A 26,834-nucleotide genomic window follows, 5' to 3' on the forward strand; every position below is an offset into this window, starting at 1 on the left:
AGAGTAACTGGACACTCGAAGCGCGAACGTGGGTGGAAGCTTGTCCTGGGGATTCCGGAAGAGTTCTTTGCGTTGACTTTCCTTCCTTTTTTTTCTTTCCTTCCCTTTCTTGCTCTCGCATCGAGGAAAGTGGGAGGGTTCTGCTTTTCTTTCTGGAAAAGGCACTAACGCTGTCGCGCCCAGGGTTGGTCTTCAGAGGGTGGAGGAAATAGCACGCGTGGCGTCGGAGCATCGGTGAAAGCTTTAGCGAAAGGAACTAAAAAGCCCAACCTCCGTACAGTAACTGAAAAAATGTCTGTATCTATTCGAACCTAAGGAAATAGAATGACCTGCCGGACCTGCTGCTTCCGACAGGGAGGGGTGCTGGGGCTCCACGCTGCCCGCCTCCGTGCTGCCCACGGGCGTCCTCTTGTGTGAGCCGCTCCCTCCCCCATCTCTCTCTCTCTCTCCTCTCTCTCTCTCTCTCTCTCTCTCTCTCTCTCTCTCTCTCTCTCACACACACACACACACACACACACACACACACACCACATCACACACACCACCCCACACCCCGATTGTGGCATTTTTAACGGGCAGACTGTGAAACTATCCTTATTCAGACTAGAGTTGTCTAGAAATTACATGGCGACACTCCAAGTCTCCCTATTTTAAAGATGTTTGGGTAATATTTGGGTATTTATTGGAAGCTTTTTTATTAGCTTTGGCAAAGCTGTTTCAACATAAGACAAATTTATAGGTCACCCGAGTGAAATGTTTATTAGTTCTCCATGGTGTTTAACAAGGCATTAAGATTTAATTTTTTTCTCCCTAGCCTTTCCAAGCATTAGCAAACATGATTCTTATGAAATGTAGTGTCTGCATTGGAGATGAAACTGCTCCAGGTGGGCAGAGTAAATGTACTTAAGTATTAAAATATGAATACTAGTGTTCACATTAGTCACATCTACTGGGCACCCATACTTTATTTTGTTGATTCTTATTAGAGAACTGGAGGCATCTGAAGCTCAACTTCTTTGGTAGCAGATGTCCCCTAAAAGATATTCTGTGTAGAGCAGCAGAGCCTTGTTATTAACGGAGGAGTCTAATAACAAGTAATAACCCAACCCGCGTGGCACAGTCGTTGAGCGTCAACCTATGAACTAGGAGGTCCAGGTTGGATTCCAGGTCAGGGCACATGCCTGTGTTGTGGTCTTGATCCCCAGCGTCGGGGTGCAGGAGACAGCCTATCAATGATTCTCTCTCGTTATTGTTTCTCCTTCTCCCTTCCTCTCTGAAATAAAAAAAATACATATATATAAAATAAATTCAAAAACAAGTAATAGATACCTGAAAATAATTCATCTACTGTGATTATCAGCCTCTCCTTTAACTGTTCACTTAGAATATTTTCTTTTTGATTTTTAGAAGACGGAGACCTGAAGCAAAGAAATCTGTATCACAAAAAAGTATTCGAGGGTCATGCAAGCCAACTGTAGCCAATTGCAAAGAGCTGCAGGCAGTGAGGCTGCCTCAGCCTCCCAAAGTGTCCACACAAGATTGACAGAAGGTTCTGGCCTTCATTCTGGAGATGTGCATATTCAGATTAACTCCACACCTAAAGAATGTGCTGAAAATCTAAGCTCCAGAAATATAAGGTCAGGTGTCCATAGCTGTACCCATGGATGTGTACAGAGTCACTCACGGAATCAGTCCCGTAACCAAGCAAGGCAGCCTGGTGATACTTCCATGGAGTCTGGAGATCATGGTAGTAGCTCCTACTCAGAATTCCGATATCTCTTCAAGTGGCTGCAAAAGAGTCTTCCATATATTTTGATTCTGGGTGTCAAACTTGTTATGCAGCATATAACAGGTAGGGTATAATAAAATATTGAGTTGTTTCATTGCTAAATTCAGTAAATTTGTTTCTTTATTGGTAATCTAACCTATGTATTTTTGTTACTGATTTTCTGCTAGCTTTTAAAATTGTAAATATTCCCTTTAAATTCATGTCATTGTGTTAGCTTTTTTATTTTTTTTTCTTGCAATTAACTGGAACTTATTATCTAACAGGAATTTCTCTTGGAATTGGACTGCTTACAACTTTTATGTATGCAGACAAAAGCATTGTAAATCAAGTTTTTCTAAGAGTAAGTATAACAAAACTAAAAAAATTACTAAATGTTTCTTTAGATCATATACTCATTTTTGAGAGAAATAGGAATTAAGATAGTTTTTTGACAAATTTAAATAGATACATATAACATCTATAATATATTTTTTTATTATCTAAACTAGAGGCTTGGTGCACAAATTTATGCACAGGTGAGGGGTCCCTCGGCCTGGCCAGCGATTGGGGCCATCTCACCCAGTCCAGCGGGGAGGGGCCACTGGAGGTTGGTCGGCCACAGGAGGTTGGCTGTGGGAGCGCACTGATCACCAGGGGGCAGCTCCTGAGTTGAGTGCCTGCCCCCTGGTGGTCAATCCACATCATAGCTACTGGTCTTAATGGTTGCTTAGGCTTTTATATACATAGATGATCTGGCATAAATGATCTGTCCTACAGCTGAATTGTTTCACCTTATTTCCTGTGTAAGTTGGGTTCCTGATAGAGAAAGAAAAACTAGATAGAACAGTTAAAAAGTTTAGAATGTACTGTTTGATCTGATTTGTCAAGTGCCTTCATGTTTTATGAGTTAGTTTAACCACAGCACATAATATAATCATCATTAGAAACTAGCTGTCACACTATCAGATTTAAAGTAAAGAAAATGTACATTGAATAAATGGGAATCGAACTATTTAGGTCTCTCTTATTTAAAGAAAATTAAACCCAAGTGGGTTTTCCATAACATCCTATATAATAAAAGCCTCTAATATGCTAAATGTCCCACCATTCATAGGACTGTTCAGTCACTATGATGTGCATGGACCACCAGGGGGCAGACACTCTGACTGGTAGGCTAGCTTGCTGCTGGGGTCCAGCAGATCAGGACTGGGCAAGAGGGGCCAGACACACCCTGGAGCCCTCCTGTGGTTCCTCCCCAGCCCCGACTGTGCACTGGTGGGGTCCCAGATTACAAGAGGACACAGGCCAGGCTGAGGGATCCCACCAGTGCACGTATCTGTGCACTAGGTCAGTTTCGGCCCCATCCCCTCAGGTCAGGCCAAGGGACCCCAGTGGTGCACGAATCCATGCACTGGGCCTCTAGTAAATTATAAAAGAGTTCTAGTCATATAAACTATTGGGAAAACTAGGATCAGTTTATAAAACCTCACCTTTAAGCAATTTTAAAGGGCAGTATCTTTGTAAGGATCATGCATTCTGACCTGGAAATTTGTAGTTAGAACCTATCAAACCATGAAAATTTAATTCATGATTTAAAACTAGTAAAACTTTTAATTAAATCAATAATTGATACTTAATTTTAAAAAATAAATTGCCTTATTAAATTCTTATTGAATGTCTGAGAATTTAAAAATTATACTTATAAACCCTGGTAACTTAAATACACTTGTTAACATTTTGTTTTGTCTGGGAGGCAAAAGTAGGGAGCTGCAGAGGTAAAGTTTACATTTTGCTGGGTCCTTTATGTCGCTTGTAGAAGATTTGGCTTCTTTCAAACATAGGTAATGTTTTTATACAGTGAAGAAACTTATTTTAAAAAGTTTAAATGTGAGTTCTGTTTTGTTCACTAAAGATATATAGAGTGTGATGATGTACAATTTAACAGATGTTCTATATTTTTAATAAGTTTAATCTGTTTAAACATTCTAAGTTAATAAGTTAGTCATTAAAATAAAAGTTTAATGATATTTAAATCTCTGGCATAATCCAAAGTAATAAATTCTAAAATTGTTTATTTTTCAGGAAAGGTGCTCAAAGATTCAGTGTGCTTGGTTACTGGTATTCTTAGCAGGATCTTCTGTTCTTTTATATTACACCTTTCATTCTCAGTCACTTTATCTCAGGTAATTAGAGATCCAAGTACACAATCATATTTTTATGTAACATATTCCTTAGCACTCTGCATGTATTTTACTTGCATATACTTATTGTTAGAGTTCAATTTTTACCCTTCTCCTTCCAAGATTGAAAGCTTCAAGTGACTTTTTCAGATTTGTGTACCCAGTGTCTTGACTCCTAGCAGGCACTTGATACATATTTAATTTTTGATACTTAACTTTTTACTTATATCGTCAATAGTTATTAGTTCCATTTAGTCAATATTGGTGGTGGTCTGTTTTTGTTTTTTTATATATTTCTTGCAAATAAAAATGTATACAGTTAAGTTTTACATGATGTTTTGATTTATGTGTACATTGTGTAATAAGAACATGATCTTTGCTTGTAGAAATAAAGACTTGCCAAAGGACAGTAGTTGTTAAGTTTCCATGTTAGATGGAAGTGTTCTGAATTTTTGGCTCTAATCAGATAATTAGAAGTCCTGGTTTTCAGTTGAGTTGGAGAGGTGTGGGCAATTTCAGATATAGTTTGTCAGTGGATCCAATATCACTGATTGGATTGGGTGGGTAGGTAGAGGAGGAAAATCAAGGATGACACCTAGGATTTTCGTCTAAGCAACTGGCTGGATGATGGTATCATTTACTGGGCTTGGAAAGACTGGGAAAGTAACTGGTTTTGAGGGGAAAAAATCAATCATTTGTTTTGAACATATTGATACGTCACATAAAATTGTTAAGTGATTTCAAATATATATGTCAGGAGCTCAGAGTAGAGGTTAGGACTATATATTCTGGTGTTATCAGCATATGAGTGATACTTTAAAAACCAAAACTAACCAGGGAAAGTATAGTCAGAGAAGAGGGCCCAGGACTGGACATGCCCACAATTAGAGGAGCAGCAGCAAAAGAAACCAGGAAGGAACCATCAGTCAGTCACAAATGAGATCTAGGGAGTGTAGTATTAGAAGTAGAAGTCTAGGAATAATAATTCAGGGAGGTAAAGGGGAAAAGGGACATGACCTTTGAATTTAGCAAGGTGGAGGTAGTTGGTGATCTGTACAAAAGCAGTTCAGTGGAAAGGAGGGAATGGAATCCAGATTGGAGTTGGTTGAGAAAATGACAGATATTTAATATTAGTGAATTTTTTTTAGATTACAGGCTAGAAAAGTATCAACCATGACAAGTTAGGAAGACTGTTCTTTTATACTATAGAGCAGGGATCCTCAAACTACGACCCACGGGCCACATGCAAATACAAATATTGCATTTGTTCCCGTTTTGTTCTTTCACTTCAAAATAAGATATGTGCAGTGTGCATAGGAATTTGTTCATAGTTTTTTTTTTAAACTATAGTCGGGCCCTCCAACGGTCTGAGGGACAGTGAACTGGCCCCGTTTAAAAAGTCTGAGGACCCCTGCTATAGAGCAGTGGTTCTCAACCTTCCTAATTCCACGACCCTTTAATACAGTTCATGTTGTGGCGACCCCCAATTTCATTGTTACCAATTGAACATAATTAAAGCATAGTGAATAATCACAAAAACAATATGTAATTATGTGTTTTCCGATGGTCTTAGGCGACCCCTGTGAAAGGGTCGTTCAACCCCCAAAGGGGTCGCGACTCACAGGTTGAGAACCACTGCTATAGAGGAAAGATGCAAAATTAATACATTTTAAAAGTCTCTTTAAAATAAGCAAAATGTTCTTCTGTTTATGTGAACTCTAACACTTGCCAATTTTATATTTTTTACACATCAAAATAAATATTCAGTAGCAAATTAAAAACCCCCATGAATACTTTACCTTTGTATGTTGCTCTGGTAAATTTTGATGTTTTTCTCTTGGTAGCTTAATTTTTTTAAATCCTACTTTGGACTATTCGAGCTTCTGGGAAGTACTTTGGGTTGTTGGAATTACAGATTTCATCCTGAAATTCCTCTGCATGGGCTTAAAATGCCTTATTTTATTGGTGCCTTCTTTCATCATACCTTTTAAATCCAAGGTAAGCAACTAAAATGTTTTGTTGGTACAATGTTAACAAACCACACTAATGCTATTTAGTCTCAACCTAATTTTAATTATCTCAGACTGGTCACCATTTGCTCAAAGACTTAAGCCAAAATATTGATCTAGAAAAATAATCAGAGTTATATTTGCTTTAGCATCATCTAAAAATTAATTCCCATATCATATAGGGGAAAATATTAGATTTGTACTTTAGTTCTCCTCCAGGACATTATCAATTGGTAACTGATAACTAACTATATGCTATTATTCAGTTTTTCCCATATTCAATAAAAACTTTAATAAAGTATTTGTGCAATGTGTATAAGGAGCAAAGGTAACTATTTGTTCTTCCTTTTTAGGGTTACTGGTACATGCTTTTAGAAGAATTATGTCAGTATTACCGAACTTTTGTTCCCGTACCAGTTTGGTTTCGTTACCTTATAAGCTATGGGGAGTTTGGTAATATAACAAGGAGGAGTCTTGGAATATTGCTGGCTTTACTCTACCTCATACTAAAAGTAGGTAACATTCTTAATCTTGTCTTATGATACATATAATGACTACTGATTTACTTAACATTGCTTTTCTTATTAACTATTTTACAGTTTATCTTTATTTTAGATTGACATAATAGATTCTGTATCTAGTTAGAAATGGAGTAATGGAAATACAGTCTTTATCTTAATCCAGTGGTTCAGATTTTATTGGGGGAGTGGACTTCCACATAGCATGGATTATAGATGGGGAAGAAGAGAGAGTAAGTAGAATAGAACATACGCATCTCCAACAGCAGCATCTGTCCTACACATAATTCTGAAACTAGAGAATCTTACCCTGTTTCTTCTATGTCTTTTCCCCTCAGCTTAAATCACTTTATGAAACTTTAAAATCTAAATGTTAAAAACATGCGAACCATGTAAAATTGCCTTGTCTTTGACATAGTTAACTTTATCTATATATAAAAGCCTAAGCGACCTTTATGACTGAATGACCGGAACGACCGGTTGACCAGTCACTATGACGCACACTGACCACCAGAGACAGATGCTCAGTGCAGGAGCTGCCCCCTGGTGGTCAGTGTGCTCCCATACTGGGAGCGCCGCTCAGCCAGAAGCCAGACTCATGGAGCCTCTCCTGCCTGCACAGCAGTGCTACCAAGTGGCTGTGGCAGCAGCAGCAGGCACAGCGGGGCTGGGGTGAGTGGGAGCTGCATGGCACCGGCTCAGGATCCTACCCAGCTGCCTGCCACTTAGCGCACTGCTACATCCCTGGTACACCATAAGCCTGCAGTTACAATCTCCGGAGAACAGTTGAAGCATTGAAGTATGGACACTCAGAGTAACCAGGAGGAGCCTGATATGGCCACTGGGCTCCTGGAACTCTGCCTCGGGCATTGAGATCAAATCTCATCCTTTACCGATTGCCCTGGAGCTACAGAGGAAGGCAGCAATATAACAGTGGCCACAAGCGGCAACTGACAATCGGGGTAAAACTCAAAGAGAGGCCGAAACCGGTTTGGCTCAGTGGATAGAGCGTCGGCCTGCGGACTGAAAGGTCCCGGGTTCGATTCCGGTCAAGGGCATGTACCTGGGTTGCGGGCACATCCCCAGTAGGAGATGTGCAGGAGGCAGCTGATCGATGTTTCTCTCTCATCGATGTTTCTAACTATCTCTCTCCCTCTCTGTAAAAAATAAAATATATTTAAAAAAAAAAAAACTCAAAGAGAGATGGATCTGAAGGGTGGGCAACAGAGCACCCCCATCCTCCAAGACCTCCAACTTTGTATTGTTCACCTCGGAGTGTCTCTTATCTTGCTCTGAGCAATGGAAAGCATCCATCCTGCCCAAGGTGTCTACCGGGGACTTCCAGGCAGGCAAGGCGCAACCCTGGCCGCGGAAGGGTCAGGGTTGTGCAAATACTTTTTCAGGAAACGGGGGGGAGAACAGACTTCTCGGCGGCTCAAGGGGACGTGGAAACTCCCCGGGCACTTGGGTGTGGGCTCCAGATTGCCTCTCAATGTGTATGAATCCGTGCACTGGGCCACTGGTGTGTGTGTGTATATATATATATATATATATATATATATGTTTTTAAAATATATTCACCCAACCGGGGATCAAACCCACTACCTGGGCATGTGCCCTTGACCGGAATCAAACCTGGGACCCTTCAGTCCACAGGCTAACAATCTATCCACTGAGTAAAACCAGCTAGGGCTAACTTTATATTTGTCTTGACCAAATTGTACCTCTAGGAATTCAGATTTTTTTTTGGTTAAGAGTTGATTGAAATCTATAAATTGAGTAAAATAATTTATAAGTGGACTTTAAATATATTTAGATTGAAATGATTACTCATGATATTCAATGAACATTATGCTATTATCAGTATTTGATATCGTGGCATTTTAGCTTTGTTTCCTGGGTTTAGCAGATAGGGCTCTTGGAATTAATAATCTCTTATTGCCTTTTTCAGCTTTTGGACTTTTATGAACATCTAAGAAATTTCAGACAGGTTTTGAGAAAATTTTTTACACGACCAGTAAGTACATTTTAATTGTTTAAGAAAAAACACTTTTAACCTTTTTTTCATTACAAAAAAAAATAAAGTTAATTCAGCTATTTTAAAAATATGGATTTCATTACAGTTTTAAAACTTTTTTAGTACTTTGGCACTTAGGGTTATGAGAATAATTTAGGAGTTTTATCTATGATCAATTTCTTAACTTGCATATTAACTTTACCAAATGCTTATATATTTGAATGTCCTTGCCCCTTCTAATCATTTGACTTTCCCCATCAGTACTCAACTCTATATGCACAAACTAGAGGCCCAGTGCACAACATTCATGCACTTGGGGGGGAAGGGTGGATCCCACAGCCCGGCCTGCACCCTCTCCCAGTCCAGGAGCCCTTGGGGGATGTCCACATCCCTCTCATAGTCCAGGCCCCCTTGCTCCTTACCGCTCGGTTCACTGCTCCTTAGCGCCGCCGGGGAAGCAGGAGAGGCTCCTGCCACCGCCACTGCACTCTCAGCCATGAGCCTGGCTTCTGGAGGAGCAGTGCTTCCCCTGTGGGAGAGGACTGACCACCAGGGGCAGCTCCTGCATTGAGTCTTCCACAACCATATTTAATAACTTGGCTTCTCTAAAAGCTGGCTGTTAAGAAGGGTGGGTGGAGGCCATGCAATTTCAGGCCATTAGAAAGTCCTTTATATAGGAATATAGAATAGAATTTAACAGTAAGTTGACACTCCAGCCTGACCAGTGAGGCTCAGTGGTTGAGCATCAACATATGAACCAGGAGGTCAGGGTTCCATTCTCAGCAGTGCGCATACCTGGGTTGCAGGGGTGTGCAGGAGGCAGCCAGTCAGTGATTTTTCTCTCATTGATGCCTCTCTCTCTCTTTCCCCCTTCCTCTATGAAATCAATAAAAAAAATTTAAAAAGTGACAGTCCAATGTCAATTATAAACTTGATTATGTGATTCTACTGAGATTACAAATTTCAGACAAAGGTTGTCAGAGGCTCATTTGCTACTTAGTAGCCTTTGTGGTCAACAGACTTCAGAGTTTGATCCTCAGTTTTGCAGTGCATTAAGTACTCACTTTGTCAGGACTCAGGGGACCTTACTAAAAGAATGCCAACATAATGATGAATGCTGAAAAACAAAAAAGAGGACTGTATCTCCAAAGTGGACCATACTAACTGGTCCACTAAGATATATTCTTTCTCTAATATATAGTAAATATAGTAATAAGTTTTGCTGCATACTATTCAAACTTTATTCTTTAGACAAGATATAATATAATGGAGAGTTCTGCTTTGGTCAGATTTATTCAATTCATTATGTGAGTATCAGCTATTGTACTCTAATCTAGTAAGGCTTAAACTGAAATAGTTTGATATTCTCTGTGAAGCAGAAAGAATATCACAGCCATCCATATTCTTTGATTTATTCTTGAGATTCTTAGGGGTTCCTTAACCTTGCCATCACCATCAAGATAAACCTTCACTTAAAAGGAGTCCCCAATATGCCAGACAAAAATGCTAATTTAAAAGCTTGTCAACCTGTTATCTGTAGTGTACTCTGCTACATGTCACTGAAAGGATTGGCACCAAGGTCATCTATCAGTAACCTGAAAAATCATAATTTTTAATAGTTTATTTTTTGTCTTAAATTGACTTTGTTAACCCTCAATGTTCAGTACAAGTTTAGATCGTAACTTCAGACCATGCTTTGCTCTCATTACCGTGATTGACTGAACTTGGGTGTTCTTACTTCCCGTTAGCCACCTTTTTCCCATCATTTCTACAGAAAGCTGATCTTATTTGTAACATTTTGTCACATCTAGTTAATAACTAAATTCTCCTGAATTTGGTGAGGAGTTATTAAGAACTTAGATCAGAAACTTTTTTAGTTTAGAAGAAAAGGAAATTCAAAGAATTGCATTTTTATGCTGGCAGTTAATTTTGAACATATAACTCTATCCAAGTGATATTTTGCAATTACAGTTCTTTTATAAAATGTTAATCATTTTTTTCCTAGTACTAAATGCTCTGAACTATGTGACAATTAAGGATAATAATTAAAATTATTTTTAGATTTAGTGGCAAGACACTGTTCAGTCTTCCCCAAACCTTCTTCAGAATGAACTCACCTGGAGAGCTTACAAAAACTTCAGAGTCCTGTTGTCACATCCCAGTATGTCTGGACCTGAGTCAGTCTCCAATATGGAGCACAGAAATCTGTTTTTTAAAGGAGTCTTTCTGATATATGCACCCCTATGTTCATAGCAGCACAAGTCACCATAGCTAAGATTTGGAAACAGCCTAAGTGCCCATCAGTAGATGAGTGGATTAGAAAACTGTGGTACATCTACACAATGGAATTCTATGCAACTGTTAAAAAAAAAAAAAAGGAGCTCTGCCCTAGCTGGTTTGGTTCAGTGGACAGAGTGTTGACCTACAGACTGAAGGGTCCCAGGTTCAATTCCAGTCAAGGGCACATGCCTGGACTGTGGGCTCTATCCCAGTATAAAATTTTTTTAAAAATAAATAAAGGAGTCTTTCCACATGAGTTGCATTCAGTCAGCCACGCTCTGGACTGACTTTTTAGAACCACTGCCATAGATAATAAATGGGCCCAATTTGGCAATATGAGGTCACCTAATACATTAATATATAGGTTTTATAATAGCTCTATTTCAGATTGCTTAGTTTCTTATGCCAGTTGAATTGTGTTGAATTTGAAGCCTGGATTTTAGAATCCAGTTATTCTAAAAATCTTTCAAGATCCTATTATGGCCCTAACCAGTTTGGCTCAGTGGATAGAGCGTCAGCCTGCGGACTGAAGGGTCCTAGGTTCGATTCCAGTTAAGGGCATGTACCTTGGTTGCGGGCACATCCCCAGTAGGGCATGTGCAGGAGGCAGCTGATCGATGTTTCTAACTCTATCCCTCTCCCTTCCTCTCTGTAAAAAATCAATAAAATATGTATTTTTTAAAAAAGATCCTATTATGTATTTAATGAGTTAACCTTGATGCAGTTCATCAAGATGTGGTTCTGCATATGTAGTTCAGCTTTGAAAGTTTGTATCCTGTGGGATAGTTTTCAAGTGCCTTGTTCCAGGAATATTTGAAAAATATAGCACCACCTGCATATTGGAAGTGCAGGAAAGAAACTGGTAAATGAAAATAACTTCTGATCTTTATAGAGTTATGGAGTGGCTGCCAGCAAAAGACAGTGTTCAGATGTGGATGATATTTGCTCAATATGTCAAGCTGAATTTCAAAAGCCAATTCTTCTCATCTGTCAGGTAATTATATTTTTAAGCAACCTAAATACAACACTTCACTGTGACTTGCAAGGCACATTTATGTTAGTTATAAGGAAAAAGGCACACTATATGCTTAGCAGAAAGTAGCATTCAGGGCACATACTGGTAATTTCTTATTTGTGATTACAGATTTGGTAGGTTAGCTAAATCTTGTCTCTATATGTTCTAATAATTTTTATGCAGAGGAGTGTATGAAGGGGAAAAATAATTCAAATGGCAAATTGTCTACCAATGTGATTTAAAAAACAGGCTATTTGTGATAATGGATATTAGTCTTTTAGAATAATACCACCATTTGTTATTGGATTGTGGAATGCCCTTTCCTATACTTTATGGCAGTTACTCTCAAAGACTTATTAAGCCATTAAGTCATTATACTTGATTTTAAAGTTATCACCTAGAGATAGCTTGTATTTGATTAAAAATGATAAAAGGATAGTATAGTCAAAAGAAAAGAACACTAGTAGCTCTCACCAGTAACACCATTCTTTTATTCTGGAATGTCATACTTTGTTTTCTCATTTGCAAAATGAAGGGATTAGTGCTCTCCAAAATCCCTTTCAGCTCTGAAGAGGATGATTGTCTATAATGAGATGATGTCTATAATGAGATGAATTTAAAATAAAAATGTTATCAAGTTTAAAATGTAGCTCTTAATTTCCTTACAGCATATATTTTGTGAAGAGTGCATTACCTTATGGTTTGACAGAGAGAAAACATGTCCACTGTGCAGAACTGTGATTTTAGACCACGTAAACAAATGGAAAGATGGAGCTACTTCATCAGACTTCCAGTTATATTAAGTTGTATAAACTGTTAAAGCCACAAAACACTTGTGTTGTAGTCCAGTTTATCACGATTGTTCAACCTAATGCATATGCGACATTTATTCTATTCTAATCATTTGACAGATGTTTGCAGTGTTAAATTATGTTTTCTTGTTAATTTTACCAAAAAAGCAATTGGATAACTAGAACCAGTTCTTAGAGGAACTCAGGTATTCTTTCCTGACATTGTTTTCAGAATAAAGAATATTTTTAATATTTTAAGATACACATTATCTGAAAGTCGAATTTTCTTTTGCATTGACTTTTATATTTCCAATTCTAAAAATTCTTAAAATTTTCATAAAAGTTGTATTTTTAAATGAACATTCTAAATGCTATATTTTACTTGTAACAGATTTTCTAAGTGAAGATTTACTGAGGGTGATGTATTTTAATATTGTGTTATTCTCTATAGTATGATTAGCAATCAATGAGAATACATGATTTAAATGTATTGTTTGTTGACCTCATACATACAATCCTGCCATCGGTTTTAATGTTTGTGATCTTGCTTTTTGTATAGTGCCATGGACTATCTTGAAGTACCTATTAAAATAATTCACATGGATTACAAATAGCTGGCTTCACTGATGATTTGAATAGTGTACCAGACAAGACCAACTCAAATCTTAGAAAACAATTCCCCTTATAACTAAATAGTTTTCTCCAGAAGTGTTTTGGAATATAATGCTTGAATCACCATTACTTAGGAGAGTAAAGCCTGCACTCAGAGGCAACCAGATGCTCTGGATTGTGTAGTTTGTTTGCCTCATAAATGTTTGTGTAATATGGTGGAAAAAGGAATGGGGCACTATCTCCCTTTAAAACCTCTAAGGGGAAACCAAGACCTACTACCAGAAGTTTGAAGTGGTAGTTATATCTAAATTTAAGTGTACAAGGCCTCTGCCCATTTTCTCTATTACCATCTTTCAGTTTGAACACAAGGAAGAGATAGAAGAAATTAGGAGGTAGAGGAAGAAAAGAAATTTGCAGTGTTAAGACAAAGGCTAAAAAAAAAAAAAAAAGACAAAGGCTAAACCAATGTATAGATTAACAAGGATAGTGACCAACCAGGTACAATTAAGTCACTTTTATGCCTGCATGGCTATCCTAATGTGCAAAAGAACTTCAGAAGGCCTGTAACTTTTTTCCTCAGGTAAATATTGCCATAAGTACACCTATTTCTATTCATTCACTGATTATATATTTAACTATTATCTCCTTTGAGAACACTGCAAATATTGAAACAAGCTTACTGACTTTGTGGCAAAGCTAATAGTTATTTAGGTATACAGCAAGGGATGTGTGAAAAAGGCAATTTGGAATTAGAATTTGAGTGTGAAGAGAGAAAAGCTGACTTCTTGTTAAAACACAAGAATAGTATATCTTACTACATGGGTTACTTCAACCCTATTACGTTACCTACTTACCCTATAGCTATACTAGAGGCCCAGTGTACGAATTGGTTCACTGGTGGGGTCCCTCGGGCCTGGCCTGTGCCCTCTCGCAATCCAGGACCTCTCGGGGGATGTCCAACATCCCCTAAGGGATGTCATAGTGTGTGAAGCAGCAGGCGGCCAGGGAGGAGCCCAGGCGCAGCTCCCACTCATCCCTGCCCTGCTGTGCCTGCTGCTGCTGCCTCTCAGTAGGGCGCCTCCACAGCAGTGCTCGCCAGCAGTGAGCCCAGCTTCTAGCGCCCATCAGTCAGCCGAGCGGAGCTCCCACTGTGGGAGCACACTGACCACCAGGGGGGCAGCTCCTGCATTGAGTGTCTGCCCCTTGTGATTAGTGCACATCACAGGACTGGTCAAATGGTCAACCGGTAGCTTAGGATTTTATATATATAGATGGATAACTTTGTTTTTTAATATGATATAATAACAAAGGAGGTCCCCGGTGGATAGTGGGGTTTTTGTTTCTGTTTTTTTAACAAACAACAGAGCATTTCACATCTGAATTTAAAAGGTGGGAAATGTCATAGGAGACCTATCCCATTCACTAACAATACTGATGAACTGGAAACACTTCTCTACTTCTATTCCTTCACCTCAAAAACAGGGGAATAGATTCAAAAACGCATTCATTTTGTGAATTCAGATCGCTTCTTCTGAAAAATTGTTTCATTAGCATTAAGAGTCACTACAGTGTGGCTTAGTGGTTGAGTATCAACCTGTAAACCAGGAGGTCACTGTTTGATTCCCAGTCAGGTTTCAGTCTCGATCCCCAATAGGGGATGTGAAGGAGGCAGCCAATCAATGATTCTCTCCCACTGATCTTTCTTTCTCTCTCCCTCTTCCTCTCTGAAATCAGTAAAAACATTTTAAAAAGAGTCACTACTATGTTTTATTAAAAAGTCACATCAGTTTGAGAACTTCTATAGAGAAATCATCTTGGCAAGTGTGATAGAACTGCCGCATAAATAAAAAGTGATTTAGCTCTCACTGGTTTGCTCAGTGAATGGTGTGTCAGCCTGTACTCCTAAAAGGTCCTGGGTTCAATTCCAGTCAAGGGCACATGCTCGGGTTGGGGCTATATCCCCAGTGTGGGGAGTGCAGGAAGCAGCCGATGAAGGATTCTCTCTCATCACTGATGTTTCTCTCTCCCTTCCTCTCTGAAATAAATTATATTTTTAAAAAAGTGACATACAAAACTATCCATGTATACTAATTACAGCAGTTAAAAACAGATTTGTGCACATTATTTTGTGTAGATGCATCAAATAATCAAATGTAGTTGACAAGTGTAGCTGAACAAACCGTTGACTGTTAGCATAAAGTCTTCCTAGTGTTTTTATGTAAAAGTAGCTTTAACGTAACTTTTCACATCAACTTTTTAAAAAGTAAGCAACCAATTCAACTTGGAAAATCATAGATGTGTAACATCTAATATATAACACTAGTACTAAAATTTGTTATGTATTTAAGTAGCTTCAATTTCTCAGCAGAAACAGTTTTATAACTCATTCCTCACATATATAATAAAGTTAATCCTTGAACAATGTGAGGATTGGGGGCACCAACAATCCTCCCAGTCAAAATCCACATATAACTTTTGACTCCACAGCTGGCTCTTCGCATCATGGATACAGAGGGCCAAATGTATCTACTGAAAAAAATTCTGCATGTAAGTAAGTGGACAAGTGCAGTTCAAACCCATTGTTGTTCAAGGGTCAACTGTAATTTATTAAATATGAGAACCTGAACATATCTGGCATGTTAATGAAAAAACTTACTGAAACCATTTGTGCACCTGATAGTTATTTCTTCCTATCTTAGGATAATAAAAAAAATCACTTCTATATTCTGTTCATTCAAATTTGCATTTAATTTCTATTTACATTCATTCATTCTGAAATCAAATACTTAATACAGTAAACTAAATACAAGATGAAAAGCAGAAAAGGTGTTACCCTCATAGCACTCCTAATAAGGCAGCTGAAGAATTTATTTACTCTGATAGATGCAAAGCCAACTTGGGATAGGAAAAAAAAATAAATTTAAAGAGCAAACACAGATGAACCCATCTTTCAGGTATTACTTCAGATAATCCACTGAGATAATACTTGTGCTGTAGTGGTAAATTAAGAATCACACAATAAAAGTTTTATATTAACCAGCAAGAGACTACAGGACATGGTGTGACAAATACTTTTATGATTGGTTTGTCCAGCTTGCCTAGAGTCTATGCCTATGAAAAAAGGAAAATGTTTGGACATTGATGTTATTTGAGAAATGAACCATTTTCAAAGCCTCAAAATCCATTTTTCATAAATTCAACATTTCTCATGGGAATCTTAGATCTAGCCCTTGTAAGCTAGGAACCATATGACTCAGTTACCAAAATAGTTAGGTCCTATATTAAATATAAAAATCCAAGGCTCAGTATATTAACACTATTGAAGATGTATCTTCTTTATAATCATATATTACTTAAAGAATGTTGAATTTATGGAGCATCATACATGCATTCTTCCCCCACCCTACCCTCATTATCTTCTATCTCAAAAAAACAACAGCATGGAAAAATCCTCCTTGAAGGATTCAAAGTAGTTAAGACCATAAAGGGGAAAAGAATGTAATTTTCTAAAAAATCTGGTTCAAGTTCAATAATTAATACTTTACATTGTTAATCACAGCTGGTTTATAAATCCCAGTTTATTCTGTAATGCTACAAACCTTATAAAATCAGAATTAGTAAACTTCGTTCTCAGTGACTATATTTGAATAAAAAATAGCATGTATATAAAATTAAAAAATATCCTGTAATAGCTGACTTTAAAGAAAATAATCAGGTGATGAAACAAAAAAAGCACTTAATCTCTTTTATACACTTACCTGGAAGAATCATAAAGAACCCTCTTAGAAACTCAAGACTAGTAATATTGACATAATATATTTTAAACTATGCTTGGATTTTTACAAATAAATATAGGGTAAGCCATATTGCATAGGTGTGTGCTTTCTGTCTGTGACACTAATGTGGCACGTGACATGTTTTCACAGTCTTAGCAGGGATATCCTTTTAATGAAACAATTTCTCAATAAACCTGCCACAGCATAGGACTTTAATTTCCCTTAATGTTAACTTGGAAAATTGTATTTGTATAGATGGCAGATGTGCAATTAATGCTTTTTATGCAGAAAAGTTGCAGTTTGCCACTATTGCTGGCAGTACTAATTATGAAAATGGTTTAACTATGGGGTGTTTATAGCCAGCCTATCACAGTGCATATGTTAGTAGCAAGTAGGACTGATGAGGAATATTTTGGTGTAAAAGTTTTGCTGGAATTTGGTCAGGCAGTCAACACTACAGTTAGTAAATATATCTGAAAAAAAAAATCAAAGTATCACAAGCCATATGCTGTCTGAAATAGAGTCTATACATATCACCATAGCTTTTTGGGGTTTGTTTTTCCAGACATCATAAACTGTCAGAGAACAAATATCTGCACTTTAAGCACAATTTCTGCCTTATCATTATTTGTATCTTCTAATTTATTAGCTACAGTTATAAAGTACTCAGTAGGCTACTGCAATAATGGGGAAGGGGGGATTACAGGGAGTGATTTAAAAAACAAAAACAAAACAGCTTTCTGTTCAAAGATGAACTATTATCAATTTTTTTCATTTATTGCCACAATTGAAAAGGTATATTTCCAATAATTTTTCATGGATCTGTTTTTGCTTAATGCCATTAAGCAAAATCATCTCATCTCACTTGAATTGCCATTTAAATAAGCAAAGCTTTGCTCTTTTCTAACTGAATTCAACATGCATAAAGAATTTTATGGCTTGGATCCTATGGCTCAAAAAGGTTTGGAGAACATAGCAAGCAGCATCTATTCAAAAAGAATTGTAAGGTTGCAAAATATTACAAATTGACTTTGCACACTCAGACTAGGACATTATAAAAGACAAAAAAAAGGTTAGTAAGACTCAACTGCAACTGCATGATCATCTATAATACCAGTATGCACTGAAATATATTTTCATAAAGCTCTGCAGATATTAAACCCTTTCACCAGCTAAAGTCATGGAAATGCTCTCTTTAAGGCAGGAAGTATTTAAGAAAGGTAAAGTTACCTTTATTTTTATTCTTTGTACCAGTAAATCACTTATGTAGATTTTGTTACAATTTCAAAAACATAGTGTCTTGGTAGCATATTTCCTAAATTAAGCCACTGAGTTTTCTTATTCACCGTGGAAGACATTCATCAAAAGGCCATCAAATATTTTTACAATAAAAAAATGTAGCCCCAGTACAGGAGAAAAGAACCTTTTTTCCTTTGAAAACTGTTGAGGGGGAAAAATGTAAGGAAGCAAAAACAGTAAAAAGTAAAACTTAAAACCTTACCAATTTGCTGTGAAGAGATTAGACATAGAGAGTGGACTATGGCAACACCCTCTTCCCTGAATCTCCCTCACTTTGCCGCCCTCAATATGCATTTTATCCTGACTCTCTTCTGTCCTCCTTCAGCCACAGGCTGAAAACATTTGGTGTCTTGAACCAAATACTGGTATAAGAACAGGTGGCGCTATGTTTCCAAGTGCAATGCAGGCCCAGGACAAGGATGAAATGTAGGACATACTACATATGCCCATTCCAAGGCTTCCAGTTAAGCTTAGCACGTAACAGTACTGCAAATAGAAATGATTAAATATATATTTTTTCTAGTATTACAGATAGGTGTTGCAGCTGGGTTACTGAAAATAAACCTCAGGTCCACCCCAATCCCTCAAACGAGCCACAGCTGTGGTTAACAATGATTCATTTGCATTTTTATTATTTCACCAAGAGAAGAAACAGAACTTGTCTAGCTTTCTTCACACCAACCAAAAATTTCGGATTTGAAGTTTGGGATGTTTTCCATGATGAGCTGAATCAAAAGTCTATTTGAAAAATATATATTTATATAAAAAAAAGATTCGGGTTGTTTGCACGTAAAACATCAATTGTTAAGTTTGTCTTTGATTCCATGTTACTGGAAAAGTTTGACCAAGCTTGCATGCTAATTTGTCCTTGGTTGCAAGTATGACAGGCAATTTCATACTTTGCCTAGTGAAAGGATAACTCTTCCTTGACACAAATCAGAACTCAACAGTGATTCAAAAGCAACATCCTATCCTTAATACTGTCAGTTTTGAGCCATCAACATGAAAATCCTTGATAATGTTGAGAAGATGTTGCTAGGAATCAATTAACTGATGTGCCTCGGAGTTCTGCAATACTATTTTGCTTAAGTTGTTTTTTTTTTTGCACCATTGATTGATTTTTAAAATCCAGGTTTATTTTTCCTCTGTCCAAAGTGTTCTATGTAACGACACTGACTCTTCGAGACTGTCATTTTCAGTCTTCTTGTTTCACCCTGAAGGATAATCATAAGTCCTCTCCCCACCTTTTTTTGCCTTAAATTCATTAAAAGCATTGCTCTGTCATAGATTCATACGCAGGTGCTCTGGTCGTTTGGAGATCATGGGAAAAGCTTGTTTTTTGTATGGCCCGGAGTTCGGCTGTCGTATTGGAAGTGGGGCTGAAGCTTCCCCACTCATCGTCACATCCATCTGCTCTATTCCACTTGTTTCCATTGGGTATTCCACCGGCGTCTGAGGATTTGCTGTGCTGGCTGAAGCACCTCTTCCCCAGAAATCCCCAGGAGAAAATTTGACTGGGCTTTAAGACAAGGAAGAGCTATCATTCATATGTCTTACAGATTATCTCAACAACAAAAAAACTTTCCTTTGCATTTAAAGGGAGGGGGGTAATAAGACATTTATTTTCATTTAATTTTATTTTTGTGTGGATCAGCACAAAAGCAAAAGTTGAATTATCTCCCCTAGACTAACGCCTACTTTCCCAACTAGTCTCTTTATCTTTACAATTGCCCCAGTAAAACACTCAGTGATATTTAGTAGTTGTTATTGTTGTTGTTTTCAAAACAACACATATTACTTCCCCACTTAAAACAGCTTCCCATTGCATTTAAAATAAAATACGTCTCTAAAACTTTGCCATTCTATTCCTCACTCACCACACCTCAGGAACACTGACCTCCCTTTCATTTCCCAAAAAAAGGTCATATTTTTTCCTCCCTTTAGGCTTTTGCACAAGTTGTTGTTCTACCTGTTACACCTTGTATTTTTGTTTTTTGTATGGCTGGCTCTTTCTCTTCATTCTTATAGACTTACTTCACCAGGAAGGCCTTTCTCTCACCACCATGAATACGTGCACCCTTGTTATTCTTTGCTCTCTACCAACACATTCTTCCCTCCACCCCCATATGGCACTTGGTACTACTCGCAATTACATATTTCTTGTATTTCCTTCTTTGCTTACTGCACCAGTCCTCAACCTGTGGGTTGTGACCCCTTTGGTGGTCAAACGACCCTTTCACAGGGATCGCCTAAGACTATCCTGCATATCAGATATTTACATTACAATTCATAACAGTAGCAACATTACAGTTATGAAGTAGCAACGAAAATAATTTTATGGTTGGGTCACAACATGAGGAATTGTATTTAAAGGGCCAGAAGGTTGAGGACCACTAGCTTACTGTGACTCCCTCTCACTAAATTATAAACTTCATCAAGGACAATTCCTGTGTTAATCATGTGCCCCAGCATGCAGCAGAGCTCCTGGCACACAACAGATGTTGAATGAATTGGTAAAGAGGACAGCTGCTTACTTTTAGGAGGGAAGGTATATAACTGATTATCAGAGATTAGTACAGACTAGTCACTTACAATATAAGAAGGTATAGATAGATGCTGTGCATATGTCAATCAAAGAGAATATGAGGCCAGGTCTTTCATTAAATGTAACTTGGCATAAATTTCATAAACAATGCTGTTCTAGGTTTAAAAAAAAAAAAGAAAGGTGAAAGTAACAAAGTCTGAATACCTGACGGGTGTTCGTGGGCTGCCAATAAATCTTCGAGGTGATCGGATTTTTGGTTCAAAGGAAAACTTTTCTTTCACGCTTTCAAGTACAGATGGAGCCACATATGTAAAACCCTGAAAGATAGTAATAGTGGACTACAGAAGGTCATTTGTCATACACATCAAGAAAATGTGATTATTCAGTCTGTAACATACCATCACAACAATTATGCATCCCTAAAATCATTAATCTATATACTCTCCAATTGTCTCAATCTCATTTCACACCTGTTAACTTTTTTCCAGCCATTTCTCGAGGCACAGACCTCAAGAAAGAATTCTATTGAGCCCCATATGCCAGCAAACAAAATTCCAGTCTATTGAAAGGAGTAGAACAAAACAGGTAAATATAAGCTCCATATTAAGATGTAAATACCAAGAGAAATGCAAAGAAAATTCTAGTGTTTCTAGCCACATGCATATAAGCACCTAAGATTATCACTCCCAAAAACAGTTTCTCATTATTAGGCCAAAATAAAAATAGAATTCTCTAACTTAGCACATGTGATTTTTCCCCAGTGATCAGGTAGACTTGGTAGTTTCTTGATGAATAAATAAGTGTCAGCATTGTGAAAACTCTCAATGGTAATTGGCAATATGCAGTTTTATTAGCTTTTCTTTCTTGGATCTTGCTATTAGGCTATCAACTGGCATTTCTCTTGCTGTCAATGTTCATCTCTTTAACAATCAGTCCTCTTCTATTTATTATTCCAGTCACCTATGAATCAGTGTTATGAGTTACAAATAAAAAGATTTAATAAAGTTCTGTAGAGCATACACTTTGTGATAGCCACGTATGGACTTCAGAGGACACTTCCTGGCATGTTCTAATGAGCTAAAGAGGACTAGGCTGTGCCTTGATCATCTTTGAATTTCCTTTAATTCTGTGATAGGAACTTACCAAACTGAAGTTGCTACAACTCCAATCTCCAGGTAAGGGAATGTAACTATTTCTTGTTAATTTTTTAAGGAGAGCTACTTTAGCCTGGCCAGTGTGGCACAGTGGTTGAGCGTAGACCTAGGAACCAGAGGTCATGGTTCAATTCCCTGTCAGGGCACATACCTAGGGGGTGTGCAGGAGGCAGTCAATCAATGATGTTTCTCTTTCATCTGTTTCTATCTCTCAGTCTCTCACCCTCCCTCCCTTTCACTCCCTCTAAAATAAATAAATAAATAATCAATGGAAAAAATATTCTCTGATGAAGATTAACAACAACAAAAGATTAATTTTGAATATACACAATTTTTGTACTCCATGCTACATTTAGAACTTAACCTCCACCCCAAAATGTACATTACTTTGTGTTAATACTGTGAGCATGAGCGGTACAAAAAAAAGTTGGATAATTGAGTGACAAATTCAGTGAACTTGGAAACAAATAGGGAAAAAACCAACTTCCAAATGACTGCTTTTCCCATATTCCACTCCCTCTAAAGGTGGTCCAAAATGAAATGACAAAGGATAACAAAAAAGGAAAGAGGTAGATGTTCATGTTACACTTTAGTAATAAAATAAACATAAGCATACATGATACTTAGGCAAAATAATATGCAATGATGGGTATCAGATATAATCATTTTTGTTTATCAAAATCTAAAAGCTTTGCTTTTCTGAGACAAGGTATAAATCAATACGCTTTATCAATAAAGATTAATCTAGTCCTAGCTAGTTTGGCTCAGTGGATAGAGCGTCAGCCTGAGGACTGAAGGGTCCCGGGTTCGATTTCAGTCAAGGGCACATGCCTGGGTTGCGGGCTAGATCCCCAGTAGGGGGCGTGCAGGAGGCAGCCAATCAATGATACTCTCTCATCATTGATGTTTCTATCTCTCCCTCTCTTTCTCTGAAATCCATAAAAATTAAAAAAGAAGATTAATCTATTAACTATCATATATGAACCTATATATTTTGATGTCAAATAGTCACAATTAATAGGTTTAAAATCCCCTTTAGACTTATGTGAAGAGTACCAAAAGTCTGTTTCAGGAATAAAATAGTTACAATGAGCTCTTTTCCTACTACTATAGCTGTCACTTTCAGTTGCTCTGCTGAGCCAAATATCATCTTAAGTCAGTGGCCAATCCAAAAAGGAATCAGACACTCTGAAAACCAAACATACGCTCCTACACTAATTGCTAAAATAGAATGTTGGATTATGAGAATCAATTTTCTAACATCAGTAAGTTATTAAGGGGATAACTTTAAAAAATAGCACCTCGGGTTATCTACATGAAACTGCAAAGCAAGCAAATTGAATTTTTTTATTGAAAAGGGCCCATCCTCATACTTAAATTTCCTATGCCAACATGGAAATTCTGTCACTTACCAGAAAGACCTGGTTGGCACTTTCACTGAGAGTCGAGTCATCTGGGCTGTCAACAGGTGTCTGACGTGTAAACTTTGAATCAAACTGACTCACATCCTCTTCTGATTGCTTTATAAAAAAATGATTAGAAAATGGTAAGTAGTCTATATTATACAAATCAAATGCATTACAGCCTTCTTTCTGGTACATCAGAGTATGTGGTTGTGTCTTTTAAAAAAGCAAAAAATCTTAAATCTCAAAAGCTGAACACCAATTTAAAAAAAAACTGCAATAGATTGAAACACAAATATGTTGTTATTATTTTTTAAAATACATTTTTATTGAATTCAGAGAGGAAGGAAGAGAGAGAGAGAGATAGAAACATCAATGATGAGAGAGAATCATTGATTGGCTCCTCCTGTACATTCCATACTGGAGATTGAGCCCACAACCCAGGCATGTGCCCTTCCAGGAATCAAACCATGACCTCTTGGTTCATAGGTAGACACTCAAACACTGAGCCACATAGGCCAGGTGAAACACAAATATATTAAAAGACATGATTTCATTACTGCACTACATTTAAAAATTACATAATTTGCCAGACCGGTTTGGCTCAGTGGATAGAGCGTTGGCCCGCGGACTCAGGGGTCCCGGGTTCGATTCCGGTCAGGGGCATGTACCTTGGTTGTGGGCATGACCCCACTGGGGGGCGTGCAGGAGGCAGCTGATCGATCTCTCTCGTCGATGTTTCTGGCTCTCTATCCCTCTCCCTTCTTCTCTGTAAAAACTCAATAAAATATATTAAAAAAATAAAAATAAAAATCACGTAATTCTTTGGTCAATTTGGATGTTAGGAAACTAATTCATTATTTTGAAAAAGGCCACATATTCTGCTTCTCCTGTATGAACTGTACCTCAGGTAACAAAGCAACTGATGTAAAGAGTTTCTTTTTATGGAAGAATTCCAGCTAATAAATAAAGAATGAATAACAATATTATAGTAAAAGAATTTTACAGCCGAAACCGGTTTGGCTCAGTGGATTGAGCGTCGGCTTGCGGACTGAAGGGTCCCAGGCTCGATTCCGGTCAAGGGCATGTACCTGGGTTGCGGGCACATCCCCAGTAGGGGATGTGCAGGAGGCAGCTGATCGATGTTCCTCTCTCATCGATGTTTCTAACTCTCTGTCTCTCTCCCTTCCTCCCTGTGGAAAATCAATAAAATATATTTTTAAAAAAAAAGAATTTTACAAACCCCTAATGAAATCCTGGAACTAGGCAGGAGTTTCCCAACCTCAGCACTATTGACACTTTGGGCCTCAATTCTTATAGAGGGCTGTCCTGTACATTATAGAATATTTGGAGCATCTCTAGCTTCTACACCTAGGTACTAGTAGCATCCCCTTCCCAAGTTGTGACAACCTGTTCCAGATATTGCCATACTGACCCTGGCTGAGAACCAGTGATGTAGACAATGACCAATGACCCCTAAGTCTCCCGATCAAGATATACAACCTCAAAAGTTTAATCTGATCTGCATCTAAATCTAACCACCAGTTTTCAGAAATACCAGGAACAGATGAACAAGGTCAATGAGACCGAGTTAAAATAAAAAAATCAAAATGAGGGACCCTACAGGACAAATGGTCCAGTGTTGTTTTTTCCCCAATAAGTCCTCAAAAGAATTAAGAGGGGGTAATCTATAGATGGAAAGAAACCTAAGAGCCACAGTAACAAAATTATACAGGCCTTGATTGAATCCTTATTGAAACAAACGGGGGCGGGGGGGGCGGGGACAACTAAGGAAATTGTCAGCTTTTTAATGGTGATGATAGCATATTTATGTTTAATCAAGATGACCTGACAACTTTTGAAGTTGGGCAGTTGGTACATGAGGGCTAATTATCCTCCTTACAATTATATATGTTGAAATTTTAAAGCAAGTCACCTTGTGCTCTAAGGACCAAATAATTATCATTATCCTCCTCCACCTTCACCCCAAGAATAGAAAAAGAAACCATTTTCTCTAATTCTGATGTGGTAGAAAGACAAGAACTAACATACTAACTCATTTACTCATAAACATATTATTATGGTTTGAAATCCCCCCCTTACCCCCGCAACACTCATATGTTGAAGCTCTAACTCTCACAGTAACTCAGAATATGACCTTATTTGGAATGAAAACCATTGCAGATATAATTAGTTATGAAGAAGTCAAATTGGAGCAGGGAGTATCCTAATTCAATATGACTGGTGTCCTTAGAAAAAGGGAAAATGTGGGCACAGACCTGCACACAAATGTGTGCACATTCTCACAAGGACAATCCCATGTGAACATGAAGACAGAGACTGAGGTGATGTGTCTACAAGCCAAAGAAGCCAAAGACAGCCAGCAAACCACCAGAAGTTAGGAGAAAGGCATGGAACAGAGTCTCTCTCATAGCCTTCCGAAGGAACCAACTCTGCCAATACCTCAATCTCAGATCTCTAGCCTCCAGAACTGTAACACAATAAATTTCTATGGTTTAAGCCACCAAGCCTATGGTACTTGGTTGCTGTAATCCTAGAAAACATATATTCCACATTCTGAAGAAAAAAATTCTCAGGAAATCAAATTTAAAATTCCAGCTAAATTAAGCAAAATAAAACAAAACAAAAAAATGAGCCCTAGGCGGTTTAGCTAAGTGGATAAAGCATTGGCTGGTAGCCTGAAGGGTCTGGAGTTTGATTCCAGTCAAGGGGACATACCTCAGTTGCAGGCTCAGTCCCCAGTCCTGGCACTGGTTGGGGTGCATGGGGGAGTCAACCAATTGATGTGTGTCTCTCACATCGATGTTTCCCTCTTTTTCTCTCTCTCCCCTCCCCCTCCTCTCTCTAAAAAATCAATGGAAAAATATCCTTGAGTGAGGATTGACAATAACAACAAAAAAATTGTTTGACTGCTCTGAGATTTTATTTTAAAAATGTGCCAGGTCCCTCAAATCATATGATTTCATGTATACATACCAACAGCGGTTTAAATGGGGGCTCCACCTTCCGAGCCAGCAATTCTTCCCAGTTAATATGTCTGAAGAATGGATGAGCCTAGAAAAGAAAGAGCAGAAAGAACAGTCAAGGGGAGCAGACGTCACTGGATTGACACTGCCTGCTTGAACATACTGATCACAAAATAAGCAATACTTGTAAGCAACTACATACAACCTACACAAATACACAACATTAGCATCCTCTCTCCCTCCAACCACCAAGCATGCCAGTCCCTACTTGAACTTCTCCAGCATCCCCAGGACCAGCTCCCAGACGAGAAGCAGCATTTCTTTTCAGCAGCTTTAGAGAGAAGGAAAAAACACTGATGAACTTAGTCAAACTGATTATTTTTTCTTTAGAGAATTTGCTTATCTATTTTGCCTTGGGAAAATAAATATTGTTTGGGATAAAAAGAAAATAAAACCTTTAAAAAAATTTATACTTTCCCT

At 37.9% G+C, this 26,834-nt stretch overlaps 2 protein-coding genes across 8 annotated transcripts in view; one reads left to right on the plus strand and one right to left on the minus strand.

The window, feature by feature from the left end:
• The first annotated feature begins 1,277 nt into the window (after positions 1-1,277).
• RNFT1 (ring finger protein, transmembrane 1) lies at positions 1,278-13,191 on the plus strand. Its single transcript, XM_006770229.2, has 8 exons — positions 1,278-1,852; positions 2,053-2,129; positions 3,851-3,951; positions 5,793-5,946; positions 6,311-6,469; positions 8,427-8,492; positions 11,665-11,766; positions 12,456-13,191. Exons 1-8 carry the CDS (start codon positions 1,462-1,464, stop codon positions 12,588-12,590), a joined length of 1,185 nt encoding a protein of 394 aa, XP_006770292.1. The 5' UTR covers positions 1,278-1,461; the 3' UTR covers positions 12,591-13,191.
• A 2,726-nt stretch (positions 13,192-15,917) lies between these two features.
• RPS6KB1 (ribosomal protein S6 kinase, 70kDa, polypeptide 1) overlaps positions 15,918-26,834 on the minus strand; it is a 39,966-nt gene continuing 29,049 nt past the window's right edge. For 4 of the 7 annotated variants that reach the window (XM_006770231.2, XM_015568130.1, XM_015568129.1 and 1 more), the window contains 5 exons: positions 26,623-26,685; positions 26,365-26,442; positions 23,377-23,484; positions 21,015-21,127; positions 15,920-19,784 (listed from right to left, as the gene is read on the minus strand). In XM_006770231.2, the coding sequence (XP_006770294.1) occupies positions 19,547-19,784; positions 21,015-21,127; positions 23,377-23,484; positions 26,365-26,442; positions 26,623-26,685 (600 nt within the window). In that variant the 3' untranslated portion in view covers positions 15,920-19,546. Of the gene's footprint in view, positions 19,851-21,014; positions 21,128-23,376; positions 23,485-26,364; positions 26,443-26,622; positions 26,686-26,834 lie in introns of all 7 variants that reach the window. The other 3 variants (XM_006770230.2, XM_015568132.1, XM_015568131.1) reach the window with 3 other exon arrangements.

This window comes from Myotis davidii, unplaced genomic scaffold (genome assembly GCF_000327345.1).
Source record: "Myotis davidii unplaced genomic scaffold, ASM32734v1 scaffold684, whole genome shotgun sequence".
In the NCBI taxonomy this organism is placed as follows: Eukaryota; Metazoa; Chordata; class Mammalia; order Chiroptera; family Vespertilionidae; genus Myotis; species Myotis davidii.